The sequence below is a fragment of the Olea europaea genome, chromosome 10 (assembly GCF_002742605.1).
Source record: "Olea europaea var. sylvestris chromosome 10, O_europaea_v1, whole genome shotgun sequence".
Taxonomy (NCBI): domain Eukaryota; kingdom Viridiplantae; phylum Streptophyta; class Magnoliopsida; order Lamiales; family Oleaceae; genus Olea; species Olea europaea.
The window spans coordinates 17,674,340-17,694,867 of record NC_036246.1 but is presented as its reverse complement, the minus strand read 5'-3'; the positions used below and the strand labels follow the sequence as shown (position 1 = coordinate 17,694,867).

Sequence of the window (20,528 nt, the reverse complement as noted above, 5' to 3'; positions counted from 1 at the left end):
TAGATTGGTCGGTCATTAACTCATTATGAATCATGGATGACCAAAAAACATCTCTCACTCATTTTTGTTGAGTTTAAACTCAATATTTATATGTATTTTATTATGAAAAATCATTTACACATGCAAATCCACTCTGTTATGCCTCATCTAGAGAGGCTTCAAGAATGACCACTTGATAGCCACAGAATGAGCGAGACCCACACTTCACATCACTTTGCCTATCTGAGAATTCCATTGAACCCCTATGAAAGTTCAACCCTCATTAGAGGTCAAGCCCCCAAGGATGAGGTGACGCGATTCAAGGAGCTAAGCCTTCATGCACATGAGGGATGTCCCCTAGGAGATCTTCTTTACAAGATCTCCTATGATTGATTGATGTGGTCATTCTCCGCAATAGCCAATCTATTAAGTCAACTCTAGTTCTTGCATGTAAAGTCCCGAAAATTTTATATAATAAAACTATTTGTTCTACTTGCTATATTTTTATAGTTTTGAAAAGTTGATGTACTAGGATTAGTTCAGTTTTATTTGGGTCAAATATTTACAATTCGATAGGGTGAAAATAAGTATAACAATATTGGGCTCATTGGATAGCTCGTAATTAATCATGTATATTAGGCTTGAGAAAAAGTTAATTCGGATAACAAAGTTTAAGTTATTAAAGTTTAAAAAATTTGTCACTAACTAATATTTGATTTTTAAATTGGTCATGGACTTTAAAGAAAGTTCGGTAGCCTCGTCGGTATCTAGATAGAAGAAAAGCATCCTTTTTATTTCATTATGACAAGTTTTGTTGTAATTCAATTAGAATTTCATATTGTTTTGCTGTTGCATTAGATGACCCACTTTCAATAGAATTTGTCTTTTAACCTAATACATACATACATACATACATACATATGTATATATATATAACACAATGAAGTCAGAAACTCTTCACTACAAAAGCATTATATATACAGGGTGAGAACCAAATTCCGATACACGTCTTTTCAAAGTAGAATTCACAGCTAATAATCATTATTTTCGGCCTACACATACAAATGATTTGAGAAAATGATTTTGAATTTCATTTCAAAAATTCGTTTGATCTAACGAGGTAGGATAACAAGGTTCAGTTGTTTTTCTCTCGTTTAAATTATTCTTTTTCATGTTGTTGAATTATCATGCTAATGAAAGGGAAAGATACGATATGATATAATGATATGACCATCCGGTATAAAAGATATAATATGTATTGAGCTCTTAACAGTCCCTAAAGATGTAATGACAACATATTTTTTACGCATATTTTAAATATTTTATTCAGGATTGCACAATTATTTTCGTGCCCTATTGAGTATTCACATGTACTCATCATTTCCCTTACTCATCATAGGTTAGAACGGGTCGTTGGTTAGCAGATGATGAGTTGCAATCGTGGTGCCTGGACTCTTTGGACTTAATAAATCAAATCTGGTGTAACGTGACCAAAAATTTAATTTCCAGCATTTACTGTAGTTTTATTATTATATGAACTTCTATATATGTATAAGAAAAATGATTATTTGATTATGTATTCCCTTAGGTGTTATTTTATATTGGTTGAACCAAATTTTTATTTACAATCAATTATGCAGAATAAAACATAATATAGTATATTTAATTTTATCGCATGAATTGAGATTTTTTTTGGAAGTTGGCTGGGGAAATGGGTCACTGAAAATCTAAGTTGATATTAGTGAAATTTCTCACCAAATTATTACTTACGGAAAATTTGTGACAAAAGTTGATGGTTCCTTTTGTTATATATTTATGGTATAAATATAAAATATGAAAGAAATAATCAAATTAGATAAAGTGCCAAAGTGGTGGGAAATGTGACATTTGTGTGGGACGTCAGGGGTTCGAATCACTCCCCACGTAAATATTAAAATGTCTTGATTTGGGCCTTGGGGGGTTGGGCTCTTGGGCTTCCTTGACTAAAATAAATATTTTTTTCTTCATTATTTAATGGGTAAAACTAGCCAGTATTTTATGTCTGTTTGTTTTTGTAACAACCCATAACTGCCATTAAAACACTCACTACTCAGTCATTAAAATTCTGCATTAACATGGTGAAGACTGTTACTACCATCTTGCCTATATAAACCCATATCTTGTTTTGGGAAAAGACACACAAAAAGAAAATAGAATCAATCACTCTTTTCATATTGTGAATTTCTTATATTCGGGTTTTTATACCTATTCTGGAGTACAATTGAGAGTTCTAGAAAAACCATTCGTGATTGCTGCATAAGTGGTTTACGATCGTTGTATCCTGGGAGTGATTGTCCACGGAGGTCACAGCAATTATTGACGGGCAATTTCACTTTAGGACATCGTGCTGTCACGAGACTCGATCGATAAGTTTTATATTTCTGCATTATATTGTTCCGATCACTGCTGCAACTAATTATTTTTCCAACACCTTTTAGTAATTAATTTGTGCTCGTTGGTTTCCATGTGCTTACTGTATCATATCAAATAAGGTGTTATATGTTAATTATACTTCAGTCAAGAGATAACATTGTTATAAATCCAATTTTTTATTAATTATGTTTTTCAGTAAATTAATGGAGTATATGACTATATTAAATCGGGAGAATAATTATTATACGTATTCGAATTAGGACTCTGAATCTTGAAATGGTTGGTTATAAACATTAGTTTGTGTTTAATTATGCTTTAATTCATGAATTTTAGATATAAATTTATTGTATCTTTCCAAATATATAGGAATAAGATATGACGTAGTTAACTTTTGCTCTTTCCTTTCTATTAATAAGGGGCGTTAAAATTTTACTTTGAGTAAACCATCTTTAAATAAATTTATAAATATATATTTTTCACTTTAAATTTTTTAAAAGAAATTTTAAGTAGCAATTTGAATTCATAAAAAATTAAGTTGTTACAATTTCGAATCAGAGCTTAGCTTTTACTTTTTTTAGACTTATATAAATTCTAAAATTTCAAACAATTGTGTTAAAAAAAAATTGTGCACTGTTCCCGATAAAAAGTAATGGGTCACTGTTCATCGTGAACAGTGATAAAAAAATTTAAATAATTGGTTATTTTAAATTATTATTTCAAATGATTATTTATATTAGAATTGGATTAATTTAAATTGTTATGAGAAATAAATATTTATTTGTTAACTCTAATTATGCGGTGTATTTGTTAAAAAAAAAAAAATTATTGATATATAAATTTAAAGATATGCTGAAAATTTTACCTATTTAAGTCCCTAAATATATAAGAATTTGAAAGACCATTGGCACTAAAAAACCATCAATCGTCCACCCTCCAACGACTTTTAAGGTATGTAAAGAGGTAAGAAGATGAAATTATTTAAATTTTTTTGCATAACTTAGTCTTTTAAATTGCCTACTTTTAAATTTTTAAGACATGAACGTTTTCTCGTTAAATTCATTATATGTATTACGATAATATAAGTATAACATTTAGACTTGTTACTGGTATGTGACGGGTGACTTGCATATTAATTTTTAGGAAATGGCACCACATATCCACACGAATTTGATGCGTGACTTATTGTGAGCAATACTAGAGTTGAGCAGGCAAAATCAAGTACCTTCACCCAAAAATGCATCGCTACAGGAAAATGCACCTCCATTTGTCTCTGGAGCTATCTCAGTGGTTGAGCAATTTCGTTGGTAGCCTCCTACTTTCTACGGTATTTTCGATTCACTGGTTGTTGAACTACGGTATTTTCGATTCACTGGTTGTTGAAGAATGGATTAGAGGTCTAGAACACATCTTTTGATACATTGTTTATACTGATGTACAGAAGGTACTATGCCCAAAGTTTATGTTTGTTGGAGCAATCAGTCGCTAATGGGAGTCCGTCTCATCCACTAGGATTGAAGAGCAATAACGTAACTTGACTTTGAGAGACATTAGGGAATCAAAGTGTCTACAACTCGGATAGGGAAACATGTCGCTTACTAATTACGATAGGTAATTTAAGTGCTCTCAAGGTATGCTCCGCATTTGGTAGATACAAAGTTAAGATGATCAAGAGGTTCGAAAATAGACTACGCTCGGAGATCGATATGATCATTATGTCCCATTGTTTCACTTCATATCGTGAAATATTGGAGAGGGCTCATACTATTTCTTATCAAATGACTACATTTGAATAGTATTCTCAATAGAATAAGGAGTCATTGGAAAAAGAAAGTAGAATAATTAGAATAAGACAGACATAACTAGCCGAATAAAAGACCAAGTACAGGAGTTTGTATTGGTGGGATGAGTAAGAGTATTACACATTGCCCTAAGTATAATAAACTACACATGGGTTAATACTTACTTTGGAAGAACGTGTGTTTTCGGTGTCGTAAATCGGAACACTTTGCTCTTAACTGTACAAAGCCTTCAAAAAAGAAGGAAGATGATTAGAAAAAGAAAAAAAATGGAATGCTCAAGTTTTCACACTAAATTAGCAGGAGGTAGAGCAGAATCCAAATGTGATAGCAGGTATTTTATTATTATTTGAATTACCTATTTACGTTGTTGATTTTGTATCCTCCATTGCTAAGTCTAACATTATAATTACAAAAAAAAAATGTATTCTGTTATTATCTGATGTACCTAATTCAGTACTTGTTGACTTTGGGGCTATAAATTCTTTCATCTCTACATTTTTCATCTCTAAGTCTAACATTACATGTGTAAATTGTCCTACTCCATCTCAAGCTCGAGAAATCATTTTCTATTTTGTTCATTCTTTGCCTCGAGCTCCTCTAGATTGCTCGAGATATTCAGGTCATTCAGAGTCAGGCATCGAGCAATGCTTAAAGTCTACAAAATTGATAGTAAACTCGACATCAAATTGTTCATAAAAGAAAGAAAAAGAAGCAATGTGTAGAATCGAGATATAACTTCAAAGTCAGGATCGCAAGGGTTTTAACCCCTTCATGGAGATCGACCTCATTCTCGTGCTTGTTTACAATGCTCGAGACCAATGAGCATTCAGCATACTCCTCTAGCGAACTCTACGGGACGACATTGTCGTCCAAATCCACGATCTTGGGCGTGGCTCAAGGAGTTGATGCCTGAGCTTTGCAACCTTGGAGTTGCCTAAAGTGTAAGGATCTAGCTTTTTGTCCTCGAGGTCTGTCTCGTCGGTATGGCCTTCCTCGCCCTCTTCTTTCCCTTGGACAGGGCAGACACCTTTGATTTTGGGCCTTTTACTATATGGTTGACGTTTTCAAGGAGCTTTGAAGGGTCGAAAGACATTTCTAGATCTGCAAAAAAAAAAAAAAACATTAGCTTAATCTCAAGTTCAAGATTAATACAAGAAAGCACAAGTAGGTAAAGATCATACCCTCAAGGCCTCTCACGTTTGCAAGGTCAAGGGTGCCGTTAAACAGTAGATAATTAATTTTCCTGCAAGAGGGTTGTGATTTACTAGCCTCAATCTATCCCTCTCTAGAACCAAGAAGTACGCCTAACCCTCGTTGAATCTATAATTATCGAGGATTTCCCAGTTTAGGTTGAAAGGGTGGTTAAGGTCCTAAGGTGTTACGAAAAGAAAATGTTCTTTCTAACCTTTCAATGAGCTCAGGGTATCTGGCATCCTCACCCTTGAGTGGATAGATAAACAAAACAGTTATACCTTGGGAGAATTTCATGTCAAAAACCATCCTCAAGAGGTCGAGTCTATGCTTGACCCCGAGTCATCTTAAAAAAAAAAAAAAAAAAAAAAAAAAAAAGTAGATCAGTAGCTCTATCCATTAGGGGCTAATTGGCCAATGCGCATAAAGTAGGAAGTCAAGAAGTGGATAAAAGGTAAAGAGGCCACCTAAACCCGACCTTAAGGGCATCCCTAAAAAATGCCATCTCGCCCTCACAAGCATCTAGTATGGTCTCAGTAGGCTTGGGGGCCCTTATATCACATAAAGGCATGACCCCGAACTCCCTAACAATCTTAATAATTACGTGTTCCTTATATTTGGTCAGCTCCTTAGGATAGGTCAAGATAGTCTCATCCACAAGATGTGAGCTAAGAGGAACGACTATTAGGATAAGGGACGTACCTAAACACTCGAGGCTACTAGTGTTCGAGCTCCTAGAAGGATGGCTACAACCACTTGACCCCTTAGTACTACTGCTACTCAACATTAATTTTCAAATAATAATTAATATCTTAAAAGCTCGAATTCTAACCTCTTTAGAGGTTCGCTCACAAATCCACTTATCCCCAAACTCAAACTTCTTTTATTGATAGTTGAGAGCAAAAGAGTGAAAAGTGAGAGTAAAAAGTAGGAGTATCTAATCTTAGCCTTTGGATCATGACACGTAGCAACCATATGAGATCGAGTCCTACCAGCTCAACACGTATCAAACAATTGTTTTAAATTACAGTCGGGGACGAAGTTCGACTTTAGGCTATTACACCTCATTGCATCTCACCCGAGCATGCGCCACAAGCTGCGACATGGATACACGAGGGCTTGTGACGATCACGAAAACCACGTCACCCGAACTTGAACTCGTTCGACATGATCTTACCCTTTGGCACTTTCTCCACAATTAAGGTCGGGCCTATATTTAGTCAGGCCTCCACATCAAGATCGGGCTGTATGTCCTTTAACGTAATTTCTTCCCCACCTTCTAGAAGACGTTAATCCTACTTCGACTATAATTTTTCATGACCTTTATCATCATAGTTTACTTATATTGTCTTATTCAAACTCAAACGGAATACTCATAACATAACACAAACTCCTTACATGATAAGGATAAAGATTACTATTGGTTGAATCGATCTAAACTTTACCACTAACATCTACAGATACATGACCAAAGCTCATTATTCAAGTACATTTTTCATTATTTCCAATTTGTAGCCTCACGCATAAATTCTATCTTTTACTTAAGCATCACAGGGACAACGAGAACACAGCTCGATTCCTTTATTTCAGGTATTGGAAGATCCTGTTCCTGCTCAGTTTCAGTCATCAAGTTCTGAAATCAACAGGTATGATTTTTGGTAGTATAATTGTTAGTTCTCATAATATGACAGTCTATCTTCTACATATTGCAATTCATTATTGATACTGATATTGTCCCACAACTTATTCTACACTCATTTACTCCCACTTCAAATCATGATTATTGCAAGGTTTTCCATTGATAATTCTACGGATATTGGTGATATGTTCTCAATACACTAGTTGTTCCCTCCTCCTCTTCGTATGGTTGCCCAATCACCTCCTAAAAATGTGGATCTTCCTCTTCATTACCTTATGCATACGCGTAAATCTACTAAGTTACCAAAATTTTCTCTCTTGTTACTCTAGCTCTTTTGTTTCTTTGTAGCTTCTGTTCATAGTCTTTCTAAGCCTTTTTCCTATAGAGAGGTAGTTTGTAACCTATTTTGGCAGAAGGCTCTGGCTGAGGAACTTACTCCTCTATATCAAATACACACTTGGGGCTTTGTACTCTATAGCAAAGAAAATGAGCAATTAGTTCTTGTTAGGTCTGTAAAATCAAAATCAAGTGGATATGTTGAAAGATACAATGCCCGATTAGTTTACATCTTTATAGCTGTTGCCCATGTTCGTCGATGGAGTATATCTCAAATGGGTGTTAAAAATGCCTTTTATAGGCGATCTACAGGAAGAAGTCTACATGGTTATACTTACTAGTGTCACTCACCAACCTAGTGAAGCTTGCAAACTCAAAAAAGCTATTTACGGTCTCTAACAATCACCTAGAGTTTGGTTTGAGAAGTTTTCTATCTTGATTACTTTATTTAGTTTCCGTCCTAGCCATCATGATTCAGCTTTATTTCACGGATGTATAGTCAACGATCATGTTTTCTCTCTTTATATGTTGAGGACATGATTATTATTGGTGATGATGTTGATGGGATTACAACATTAAAGTCAGAGTTAGCTCTTTTGCAGTGAAAGATTTGGATTCATTACTTTACTTTTTGGTTATTGATGTCACATTCTCTTCGAAATATTATAATTTTTCTCATCTAAGTATATAGATGATACATTTGAGCATTCTCATCGTACTATTAATAAGACAGTTGATACACCTCTTGAGCTTAATGCTTGATATTTTCCTTCTGATGGTTCTCCATTGTCGGATCCTAGTCTATATGATACTGTTGTTGGTAGCTTGGTTTATCTCACCATCACTCATGCAAATATGCACATGTTGTTCGTATAGTTCGTTTGTTTGTATCTGACCTATTACATTTTGACGTATCTTCGAGGCACTCAGTTTTAGAGTTTTTACTTTCATCTACTTCATCCTTAGAGTTGCGAGCATATTATGATTCTAATTAGGTTAGTGATCCTATAGATCGTTGGTCTATCACTAGCTTTTCTATCTTTTTTAGCGATTCTCTTATTTCTTGGAAGAGCAATAAGAAAGATTTGTTTCTAGATCATCCACAAAAGTAGAGTATCATGCCATGGCTTCTATTAATTATGAGATAATTTGGTTACGTTGATTGCTTGCAAATGTTGGTGTATTACTTTGTTGATCTACTTCATTGTATTGTGACAATAAAAGTACTATTCAGATTGTGCACATCTTAGTATTCCATGAGCGGACCAAACATATTGAGATTTATTGTCATCTCATTCGACATCATCAACTTGAAACTATCACATTAATTTTTGCTCCTTCCCCCATGTAAATTGCTTAGTTGTTTACAAAGTCACGTTCCACTTCACAATTTTGTTTTTTGTTTGACAAATTCTCAATGCATCTTGCAACAACATCACGAGTTTGACAGATATTAAATATATTAATTATTTATCTTAAGGGTAGATTAATTTTTTAACTTATCTTCTAACAAGACTATTTAAAACTTCTCTCTTATATTTTCATTCTTTTTGTTTATTTTCTCTATATTTTGTTCATTGATTTAACATTCTAAATGGTCAGAGTAAGATCAGCCTAGAGGTGTATAAATGGCTACCCACGCCCAGACAGTCTGATACATAAAAAACCTGCATGAGACAAACTTGAAATAAAAACTGATGGATTCTTCATTTTGATAGTGCAGTATCAATGCATCACGTTAATTATTAAATAAAAATTGGTTGATGCATAAGAATTATATAAAATTTAACAAGAAAAAGATTACACTCTAGAAAAGAAATTTAATATACTGTTTTTCTTAGTTTCTGAACACTGGCTATGGTCTTTGTTCAGTTTTTTCTCACTTTTGTTTCTACTGTGCCTTTGAGAAATATTGAAGGGTTTAGATTTAACACTTTCCTGTGATTCGGTTGTGACAAACATGATTTCCGAGTTTTCAATCTCAATCACTTCAGAAGATTGTTGAACAACTTCATCTGCCTGACCCAATATGACTTCGCCTAGTTTTCGTTTCTTGAATGGGTTGTTGTTAGGAATATCAAGAAAGATTCCATTTGTAACCTTTTTGTTTTCTTTGGAAGCTTCATTGCTTATAGGAAAAGCCAACTTTTCTAGAGCTAAAGTTTCGTTTGAGTGCAGCACTTCCTCAGTAGTAGGCTTCAGCTTCCTTTTCTCCAATGTATTGGTCAGAACCCTCCTGGTCGATGGAACCCCTGAAAGATTTCCTATGACAGGGTAAGCTTTATAATGCTCAACGTATAAATTATACGCTAGATGGAGTTATATGACTTACCTTTGATTCTTTGTTTGCTGATTTTGTGACAGGAAATTACAGTAAAGCAGCTTTCTTGTGGAGATAAAGCCGTTGCATCTTGTCTCAAGTGTCGATTAGGAGACCCTAAAATGGTGGGGTGGTGATTTCTAAATTGTGGGATGTGATCAAAAGCCTCCATTGTACTAGGGTCTATATTTCCTTCAGCAATTGCAGTTGCTAGTGAAGGGGGTAAATCTCTAATTGCAGTTAAGGAGTGAAAACAGGAACTTATCATCGCAAAAGTTGGCCAAGTAGCTTTCTAAAATAAAGAGTATGGATGTCTATCTTCTGACTCCCACAAGTTCATGCACTTCAAAGAAAAAAATATGAAGATGAATGAACACGGCTTTGAAGATGCGAATGATGCAGATTTCAAACTCCCTTAGGTTATTGGTTCTGGTGAGACCAAAGATTAGACCTCTCAGGTAAAAATGTATAAAGATTATGTTTCGGAAATATCTGAAAAGTGACAAGGATACGGGCCGAGGAAATCGAGCTCCTCATCTTGTCGCTGCAAAAGCTCTGGTGTAAGAGGTTTGAGATGTTTGAGTCTCTTTAAGTTTGCATCATATCTGCCATAGCGTTGAAATATTATATACTTTATTTCAACAACAAATCATAAACGGCAGTTCCTTCGAGATGCTTAATACGTACATTCTAGCGTGCCGGAAGACTGCGACTGCTTCTTTGAATGCCTTCGGGTAATCTTCAGGCATTTGTCGTCCCTTTTCAAACTTCAAGGTAGATAAAACCTGCAAATGTCACATCTATCTGAATAAAATATAATTCAAGAGGCTTTTGAGTAATATTAAGACGTTGCACTGATAGTTATGGTACGTACAGTTGTACATGCAAAAAATATAAAAAATAAAAAATCAGTGAAACACTAGTAAGAATAGATTTTTCAGCATGAGAATCTCGTATATTCCAAAATGGTGCGCCCACTGTCATTACACAAAAAATAAAGCTCTCGTCTGTTCAGCTGCTTTTAAACGCCTCGTCGCTTAGAGTTCACAGCGAAACGAAGTAATGTTCGTAAGTTTCAAAAGATTCTGATAAAAGCAGGGATTCCAAATTTAACCCAAAACTCCAGTGAGTATTTAGAGCAAAATCGCAGATGCAATTCACATTAGCACATATTAAGCCAGAGAATCATCCAATTCACAGATGGAATTGGTTGGCTATACAAATTATCTCCTGGTGTACAAATATATGCAATTAAACTTTAGATTCATTAAAAGAGACAATACTCGTATGCCAAATAAAACTAACAGCAACCAATTCTCCTCAAATATTAGAATATTGAATTTGCAGTTGATCATCATTGGGAGATTGCCTGGATCCTAATTTCTGCAGTATTTCCTTCTACTTCTCATTATTTCTTTTGACAAACACAGTAAGTATGATTGTGAACTTTTACCTTTCTACCGGCCCTACAGAGAATTGATTATTAATGAATCGCCAATGTAAAGAGTCCGCTAAGATGCTCTCTTCAATGCACTGATAATATATTGAAGTAAGAAATCTGTTGGGGAGATGTGTAGGAAAATGGTTGTTTGTCACTATACAAAATACTGGTTATGTTTAATCAGCAAGAGCATAATTAAACTCTATGTAACTTAGATATGAAAAGAAAAATGGAGAATAAAAAGAGAGTGAGGAAAAGAAATCTGAGACAAGTAATTAACACTTTTTCCTTAAGATGAAATTGCCGTGCAATGGTGCCAACAGATTACGGCACTTGTCTCTCAAAATACAATGAATGCAACTTGGTAGAAGCACTTTAAACCATAAGCAACAACGAACTCAAACGAAATTTTTTCCCCACAAGAAATTAATTTTGGAATGATTTTTGGAGAGCTTTTGCAGGAGATTTTAATGTAATGCTCAATGCAAAATGATATTGAATGCATATGACGTCCAATGGGTCCTATTTATAGAAGATGAAAGGTTGTAAGAAAAGAAGCATGCTCCAAAACTCAGCAACCTAAGGGACGCATCCCTTACTATTGCTGACCTCTTGCTTGAGCGCCAGTGACATACTTTCGATAGAAACTTTTCGCCCCTCTTGTTATTTGAGCGACAGCTTCACAACTCACTTGGCCCTAGTCTGCCGCTCGAGCGACAGTGCTATATGATTTTTTTTCTCTTTTTTCCTTCCAATTTCGGACCACAATTTTTCATTCATACAGAATTAGTTTTGAGATTCCACATATATTACGACAATCTACTCAACAAGTAAAAGAAGTCAATCTATTTATTTTTATAATTTGACGATCGAATCAAATCTGAATATTAAGTCGAAGTTGACACGACATCACTTTCAAGTTTATATTAACTAAATTTTTTAATCTTTAAATCAAATTCCAACAATCCCCCACATGAATGAAAATATAAATATGTTTATGAAATAAAAATATGATACATCGTAGAGAAAGAGCAAAAAAACACTACATCAAGTAAGGTAAGTTCCGACTTTAAACCTTCCTTAGTGTATTCTATCGAATTTACTTGGCTAATTGGCGGCCATGATGTCTTGAACCATTTAGTCATTGGTGTAAACAAAGAAAATAGTATTAAAACAAATGTCTTCCCTAAATCGTTCATGGTTCTCATCACTAGATTAATTTTCTTGATCCTAAATCACTCTTGGGTTTTGTAAGTGTCTAGAAACTTTTAGCCCCAATTTTTATTTTTATTTTTTAAAGCGGCCTACTTCACACTTATATATATGATCTCCTATTAGAGTATTTTACCTTACTTCACTTACTTAGTTAAGATATAGGAATCATTAAAAGCATATCTTAACCTTTAACATTCTGCAAAAAACACTTCAATTATAATAGGAATAAGTTGGGATGTATTTCCCTAAGTGCTTCTTCGAAATCTTTCTAACTTAGTTGTCCTATTGAATCAAGATCTTGGAATCTCCAGTCAATAAAGTAGGGACACCATTAAAAAGATCTTAAGTAGTAGGCTTTAATCTCATACCTTTCGATAGGCAACGTACTTAATCTCTTGATAGACCTTTCATAAGTGGATCCGTGATGTTCTCCTTTAATTTCACATAATCTATAGAGATAATACCATTTGAGATAAGTTGTTTAATGGTATTGTATCTACGACGTATATGTCTAGACTTACCATTGTACATGTTACTTTGTGTCCTTCCAATCGCCGATTGACTCACAATGTATACATATTGCAGGTACCGGCTTAGGCCAACATGGAATATCTTCCATGAAGTTATGAAGTCATTTTGCTTCTTCTCCAACTTTGTCCAAAATAATAAACACCAATTCCATAGTTGATCAAGTTATACACATTTCCTTTGTTGACTTCCATAACACAGCAGCTCCACCAATGGTAAATACATAACTACTTGTAGACTTGGAGTCTTTCATGCTGAAATCCAATACTTATCACAATATCCTTTTAATACCGTGGGATTTTTTGTGAAGTGTAATATTTAAGTTGAGGAATACTTCAAATACCTAAGAACCTTTATCAACGTCTTCTAATGATCATGGCTTGGATTACTTGTGAATCTATTAAATTTATTCACAACAAATGCTATATCCAGTCGAGTTCAATTTGTAATTTACATTAAACTATCTATAACCTATGAATACTTTAGTTGTGACCCACATTCACCTGTATTTTTACTAAGTGTAAACTTATGTCAATAGGAATTTTCGCAATACTTTTCTCAAGTACATTATACCTTTAAAGTACATTCTCAATGTAATGAATTTGGGAAAGTACAATTCTTTCCGATCTTCTAGAAATCTTAATCCCTAATATCACATCAACCACACCCAAGTCTTTCATATCAAAATATTTCTTTAACATTCTCTTGGTGTTTAGTATTATTTCATAACTATTGCCGATTATTAACATGCCAGCTACATATAGACATACAATCACATAGGCTTTCATTGTTTTTTATATATACATACTTGTCACACTCATTTATCTTAAATCTATTTGATAACATTATTTTATGAAACTTTTGCTACCATTGTTAGGAACTTATTTCAATCCATACAATGACTTAACGAGTTTAAAAGCTTTTTTTCTATGATTAGGAGAGACAAACCCTTCGGTTGTTCCTTGTATATCTCATATTCTAACTCACTATTTAGGAATGTCGTTTTTACATCCATTTGATGAATCTCAAGATTGTGTAATTCCGCAATTGCAATTAACAACCTCATCGAAGTGATTTTAGTTATGAGTGAGTAGGTATTAAAGAAGTTAAGTCCTTCCTTTGGCTATATTCTTGACAACCAATCTAACCTTACATTTGTCAATAGACCCATCCGATTTTAGCTTCCTTTTCAAAATCCATTTGCACCCTAAAGACTTATTTCCAGGAGGTAAATTAACCAACTCCTAAGTATGGTTTGCATTATAGAATTTATTTCACTATTAATAGCTTCTTTTCAATGTGGTGCTTCCGGTGTAGACATTACTTCATCAAAAGTCTTTGGATCATTTTCTACCATGCAGGTTAGATAATATAGGCCAAACGAAGTAGATGTTCTAGGCCTTTTACTACACCTTATACCAAATAGTCTAAAGGTATTTACTTCTGTTACATAAACAGAAATTCGACACACAGAATGAATGAAAGGAAAAGCACGCAAAGGCTTATTCTAAAGATGAAGATAAGGGTTTGTTTTTCAAGAACCAACAACAAAATTTTGTCTTAAAATTGTTGGAAAGATGTACAAGGAAATGATTGTTTGTCAATATACAAAATGCTAGTTAAGTTTAATTCGTAATAGCATAATTAAACTATATGTAACTTAAAAATGAAAAGAAAGGAGAATGAAAAGAAAGTGAGGAAAAGAAATCCCAGACAAGTGATTAACACTTTTTTTGTACGATAAAAATGCCCCGCAATGGTGCTAACGAAATAAGGCACTTGTCTCCTAAGATACAATGAATACAACTTTTGGTAGAAGCACTTTAAGCAACAGTGAACTCGAACGAAATTTTTTCTCACTTCAAGAATTCAATTTTGGATCAATGCATAATAGACGTTCAAAGGATCCTATTTATAGAAGATGGGAGATTGTGAGTGAAGAAACACATCCCAAAACTTAACCTTCAAGAAAGGATGTATCGCTTGCTGTCGTTGGCCTCTCGCTCGAGCGCAAGTGACATATTTTCAACAAAAACTTTTTGCCCGCCTATCACTAGCCTGTCACTCGAGCGACAACTTCGCCACTTGCTTAGCGCTAGCCTATCGCTTGAGCGATAGTGCTATATGATTTTTCTTCTTTTTTTTCCTTTCCAAATTAAGACCACAATTTCTCTTTCATCTGAAATTGGTTTTGTAATTATACTACGACAATCTACTCGTCAAATAGAACAAGTAGTATATATATTTTTATAATTTGACTATCGTATCAAGTCCGAATATTTGGTTGAAGTTGACACAAAATCACTTTCAACTTTATACTTAACTATTTTTTTAATCTTCAAACCAAATTCCAACGAAATTTGCTAAAGATGCTCTCCGCAATCCACGATGCACCAATCGAAGATGGATTTGAGTGAGAGAAGCAATTTCTTTGCCAATGAATATCTGGACGAAGTGATCAAAACACTGTCACAATGACTCCAGTCTTTTCTCCTTACCCTTCTCTCAACGCTGAATCGTTTAAGACTAACAGATTCTTCTCAATTTGAATCAGAGAGTTTTAAGATCACAAGTTGCATTTTTTTTTTTCCCAAGTTTCAGCATATCAGCAACAAAAGAAGTCGATATATGACCCAGTAATTGGTTTAGGATTATTCAGTGTAAGCAGAAATTCTTAAGTTATAATCTAAATCTTCACAGAGAAATATGGATATTTTGCATTATTAAAGTATCTCTATTATGCATCTATTTCACCATGAATACATAATAAACTTATGCAGCTTTCGCTTGATCAAAGATTATTCTTACGCGGTCCAAATTATGAAACTTGGAAACCAAATTATAGGCCTTTGCAATTCCAATCCCAGGAACTGATGGAAGGAAATCACATCCAGCTAAAATGCACATACCTGAAAATGTCGGGGAATAATCCATTATAACTGAATGAGCGCACAAAAAACAGAGAGACTTGGTGCTTTCTGTCTTCTAACAAATCAATTTAAGTCTGCTCATACGAGACAAAACACGTCCAGTCGATTCATAATGGTAGTCCACCATGGGAAAAAAAAGTATTAAAGATGGACTGATAAGATTTTGCAAACCATTTAGGACAAGTTAGTTTTTGTGTGTACATATGTAAATCAAGAAACAACTGTTTGACAAATGGTATCCTAAATAACTTATTAGAAAATTGAAAAAAGACTACAATAGGTAATTCACATAGAAGCAAGTGAACTTAATGAGGCACAACCCCATTGGCAAGCCATTTGGAAAAGACTGCAATACGTAATTCACAGTAAAGTTTAGCTGCAGTAAGTGAACTTAACAAGGTTCTGCCCTCTTAATGACTGAATCTAATATATTTATTATGTTCATGGAACACTCCTTGTTTCAGCCTGGAAGATGTCTTCGGAGTGATGCAAATTTTAGGTCACAAATGAAAATTTAAACAGCTTGAGATCGTTACAAACTAACCTGTGAATAAGCTTTCATCGAATTTCTGAAAAGAAGGTACACAACCAACAGCATTAAGAACCTTATCAAGGATTATCTCTTCACCATTTCCATACCGGTCCATCTTAAAGATTATCTGCTTAAACCAATGCAAGTAAAGTTCAGCTGGAATACTCTAGATGTTTAAGGCACATCTGCCTACTTCAAAATCTATTACAAGTTCTTACTGCTGGGCAACTATAAGCCAGTAAATCACTATCCTCTGAAATTACAGCAGCAATCCCACCCTCTTCAGCCTTAAGGGTGGACAGGTATGCTAATTGGGCATCAGCCTCATATGGAGCTACGACAAATTCAATATTCTCTGACCTCAGAATCTGTAAATGAAAGATTCAATCGCTCACATATGGAACTGTAGAAAAGCATCAAAATTGCATTTCTTAACACGTTAGATCAAAAAATTCATGCTAATTATTAATTTTACTGGAGTACTAGATTTAATGACAAGAAATTATGTTGTGTGCTAATAGTTTTTGAAGGTAAGAATACGAAACAAAACCATTGATAATTACCTGTACCAGTTGATGTGCCATCAGTGGAGTAATACTCACGGCCCTCTACAGATGAAATGAGGTCATTAAGTAAGGTTTAAAATTTCGTAGTATGAAAGAACATGCACGATAGCAGAATTAGAAATAGATTTCTCAGCAAAGCCAAAGGTCATATCGTAACGTTGAAGCACAGTTTCATATCACGAGAACACAGAATGATATGAGTGATATTGAAGTTTTGAAGCTGAGAACTCAGCATAAAAAATGTGCCTTTCTAGAAGCTTTAATAAAAATAGGCAATCCAAAGTGTACTTAAAAAACATTTATGCTCTTGTTGAGGTATTATCTGAAGAACAAAATAGAATTAAATCAGAGTATGGTACAGGAAAAGAGGATACCTGTACAAGAAATATTTTAATCATAAAGTGAGCTAAAAAGAGGATATCAATTAAAGTGAGCTAAAGGGTTCTCAGCTAAAGATTTCAACAGTCTAACTAGAATTTTGCAATGTACGAATATAGTACGGCCAGTTTATTTAACTTCAATGATAATTTGTTTGAAATGGCTCATATATATAGTGTAGCCTGCAGCAAAGAGTGGAAGATGAAATTTAAAATGAAAATCTAATGCAATAAGAGAGAAAGCAATAAGGCAAATAATTAGTTCCTGAAAAATCTCAGAGGCTGCATTTGCATCCCCTGCCTTCAGCTTTTCCATTGCCATATCTCGATTAGCCTTTCTTCTCCTAAATCAGCAGAAAAGCAAATATCAATCGAGGCATTCTATAAAATTCACTCGCAATGAGCCTATCCATATGAATCAAATGACTGATAAGAGCAGAAGATAGTGCAGTAACATGCCTGTGCCTCTCTTCTTCAGTTGCAGCCTTACAGGGAATATTGCCACCATCGAAAACAACTACTGGAGTAATCTTATGGTGGCGTAGCAGATTAATTCGATGCGTAAAATAATTTAAGTACTGGAATTTCTTGTCACCTTCCATGTTGAGGCACAGCTCCATGCTACATGAATAAGCTGAAAAAAATCACATTTTTTTGGTAATATCATATCAGCGAGAAAGGGGCAAAAAGAGTGAGGTCAAAAGAATCAACGTCACTCGGCAAAAAATAAATGCAAAACCCCTGCAAAAAAAATTACCTCCCTTGTGAAGCCATGAATATGCATCAATACCGACCTGCATCAAAAAACAATAATAATAAATAAATACTATTATATAAGACTGTACGAGATTCATACGAGGAAATGCAGATTGAAAATAAAGAAAAAGAAGAAAAAATAAATATGTTCTAACTCGTTTTCCAGCATATTTCTTGATGTGAACGGATTCAACATAAGGCTTCATGAATTTTAGAAGATTATTGATACCCATTTTCTACTTTCCTGCAAATTATTTGTGAGTTTATTAATTTGGGAATGGGAGAGGGTTGATTGAAATTTTTAATATGGAGATTGGAGATTGGAGGGAGAGTCAGAAATTGGCGGGAAGAAGACCAAATGTTGAACCAGGGTATCAATTTATATTTTAATCTATTACGCTCGTATCAAGCGCGTGCTCTCATTTACTGGACAACAATTTGCTCAATTCTAAGGTAAATTTCAGAAACTCCCTGAAGTTTTGATAATTTCAGAAATATCCCATCTTGTTTTAAAAATTTCAGAAATCTTCTCCATAGTTTGTTTCCAATACGGATCTCGCTTGTTAGATAATAGTATGCCCTTGTTTGAGTGCCATTTTATCAAAAAATCATTTTTTTTCAAAATTCATTTTTAATCATACATTCTCCAATAAAATAATTTTACATATAAATCGAATATTTTTTTTATTTTTAACCACATATTCTCCCAAAAACACTATTCCAAAATACTTTTTGCCTAAATTGGAGCTCAAACAAGGGCACATTTTATCGGATAATTGCAGCAACGATTTTAAACTCTTCAAATCTTGGTATGTTCCTATTCTTTATTCATTTATTGCAACTACGAATCCTTCAATTTGTCCTTTTGCTGCAACTAAATGAATGGTTTGGAACTGTGGATGATACAAATGAGATATTTGAGTAAAGTTTGCAAAAGATGAAAAGTTTGGACCTCAACTACAATTATTCCATCATTTCTATGTTCTTTAACTTTTAAGATCTACATTTTTTTTCTTTAAAAATAATATAGTCACATCTTTGTAGCTAATTTAAGAAGGAACCTTTGAATCTATTGCACTAGGAATATTTATATTATAAAATACTGAAAAATTAGTGCAACGAGTTATGAAAAGAGAGAAAATAAAAAGTCAATAGACTTATGAGAGTTTTGTTGAGAACTAAAGCCCCATTTATATAGAGAAATATTACAGATAAAATGTTAATAATATCTAGAGTCATAGGGGTACAACTGTTATTTACTAATAAATTATCATTTACAGCACTCCCCTTGGAATGATGCATTACAAAATATTTACTTCGTTCAATTCTTGTTTGATAAAAATTCAATGAGACAAAAATATCAAGTGAAGGAAGAAGGGTACAGTTATTTTAGAGTATTAGAAATAATTTTTTCCTCAATAAAACTTTATTAGGAAAATCCAGTGAAATAAAACATAAGTGATAGAAAAATAATACAATTACTCTCCTTGATATTAATCATTGAAAATCTTTGAGTCGAAGCATTCGAACTTGTAAACAATTTTTTTGAATGTAGATATCAGTAATACTTTTGTAAATAAATCGGTCATATTGTCAGTTGAGCGATTTGTTAAATATCGATGTATCATTCTTCTGAAACTTATGTGTTTGAAAATTTTTTAGAGAAATATGTTTCGTCACGTCACATTTGATATAGCCTCCTTTGAGTTGTGCAAACAAGCTACATTATCTTTATACAAAATATGCATAATGTTCGGATATAATGAGTCTATTTCTCAACCATATACATTCTCTGCATATTTCATGCATTGCAATAATTTCGGAATGATTTGAAGATGTTGCTGTCAAGGTTTACTTCACAAATTTCAATGATATAAATGTTCCTTTACGTCTAAATACATATCCTATTGTGATTTAGCTTTATGTAGGTCAAAGAGATAACATATATCTGCATATCCCACTAAAACAGATCCCAACTTTTGAGAATAAAATAATCTCAAAGCAATAGTACTTTTTTAGGTAATGAAAAATATGTTTAACAATATTCCACTGTTTTTGAGTTGATGTGAAGCTATATCTTGCAATGAGGTTTACAGAAAAAGTTATGTCGAGTCGAGTGCGGTTTGCAAGATAGGTTAACGCTCTAATTGCACTAAGATAATATACTTTAGGATCGAGAACCTTTTATCCATCTTCAAGTGGATGAAATGAATTATTTTTCATATCAAGTAATGGAATAACATAAGTGATGTCAATTGATGTGTATTATCCATATAAAACATTTTAAGACTTCTTCTATATATTTAGATTAATGAACAAATAATCATTTTGAAAAGTGTTCAATATGTAACTTGGGATAAAATTTGGTTTTTCCTAAATCTTTCATTTCAAATTCATTTTTCAAATAATCTGCAGCCTGAGGACATTTTTTGGAAGAAGAAAAGTAATTTTTTGACCCTTTTTGGTCACCTAGGACCCACATAAGAGTGTGCTAGTTATAATAAAAA

At 33.7% G+C, this 20,528-nt stretch overlaps 1 protein-coding gene across 3 annotated transcripts; it reads right to left on the bottom strand.

Annotated features, from left to right (window-relative positions):
- Positions 1-9,069: 9,069 nt before the first annotated feature.
- On the bottom strand, positions 9,070-18,353 carry LOC111401401 (exonuclease 1). 3 transcript variants are annotated; one of them, XM_023029118.1, is made up of 12 exons: positions 18,177-18,353; positions 18,023-18,059; positions 17,725-17,899; positions 17,531-17,609; positions 16,886-16,930; positions 16,541-16,690; positions 16,335-16,452; positions 15,669-15,769; positions 10,364-10,461; positions 10,189-10,281; positions 9,689-9,906; positions 9,070-9,620 (listed from the first exon to the last, which is right to left on the bottom strand). In XM_023029118.1, exons 1-12 carry the CDS (start codon positions 18,252-18,254, stop codon positions 9,157-9,159), a joined length of 1,656 nt encoding a protein of 551 aa, XP_022884886.1. In that variant the 5' UTR covers positions 18,255-18,353; the 3' UTR covers positions 9,070-9,156. The 3 variants fall into 3 exon arrangements, with proteins under 3 accessions (XP_022884886.1, XP_022884888.1, XP_022884887.1); XM_023029120.1 differs by having other exon boundaries at positions 9,070-9,608; XM_023029119.1 differs by having other exon boundaries at positions 16,335-16,449.
- Between the last annotated feature and the right edge of the window lie 2,175 nt (positions 18,354-20,528).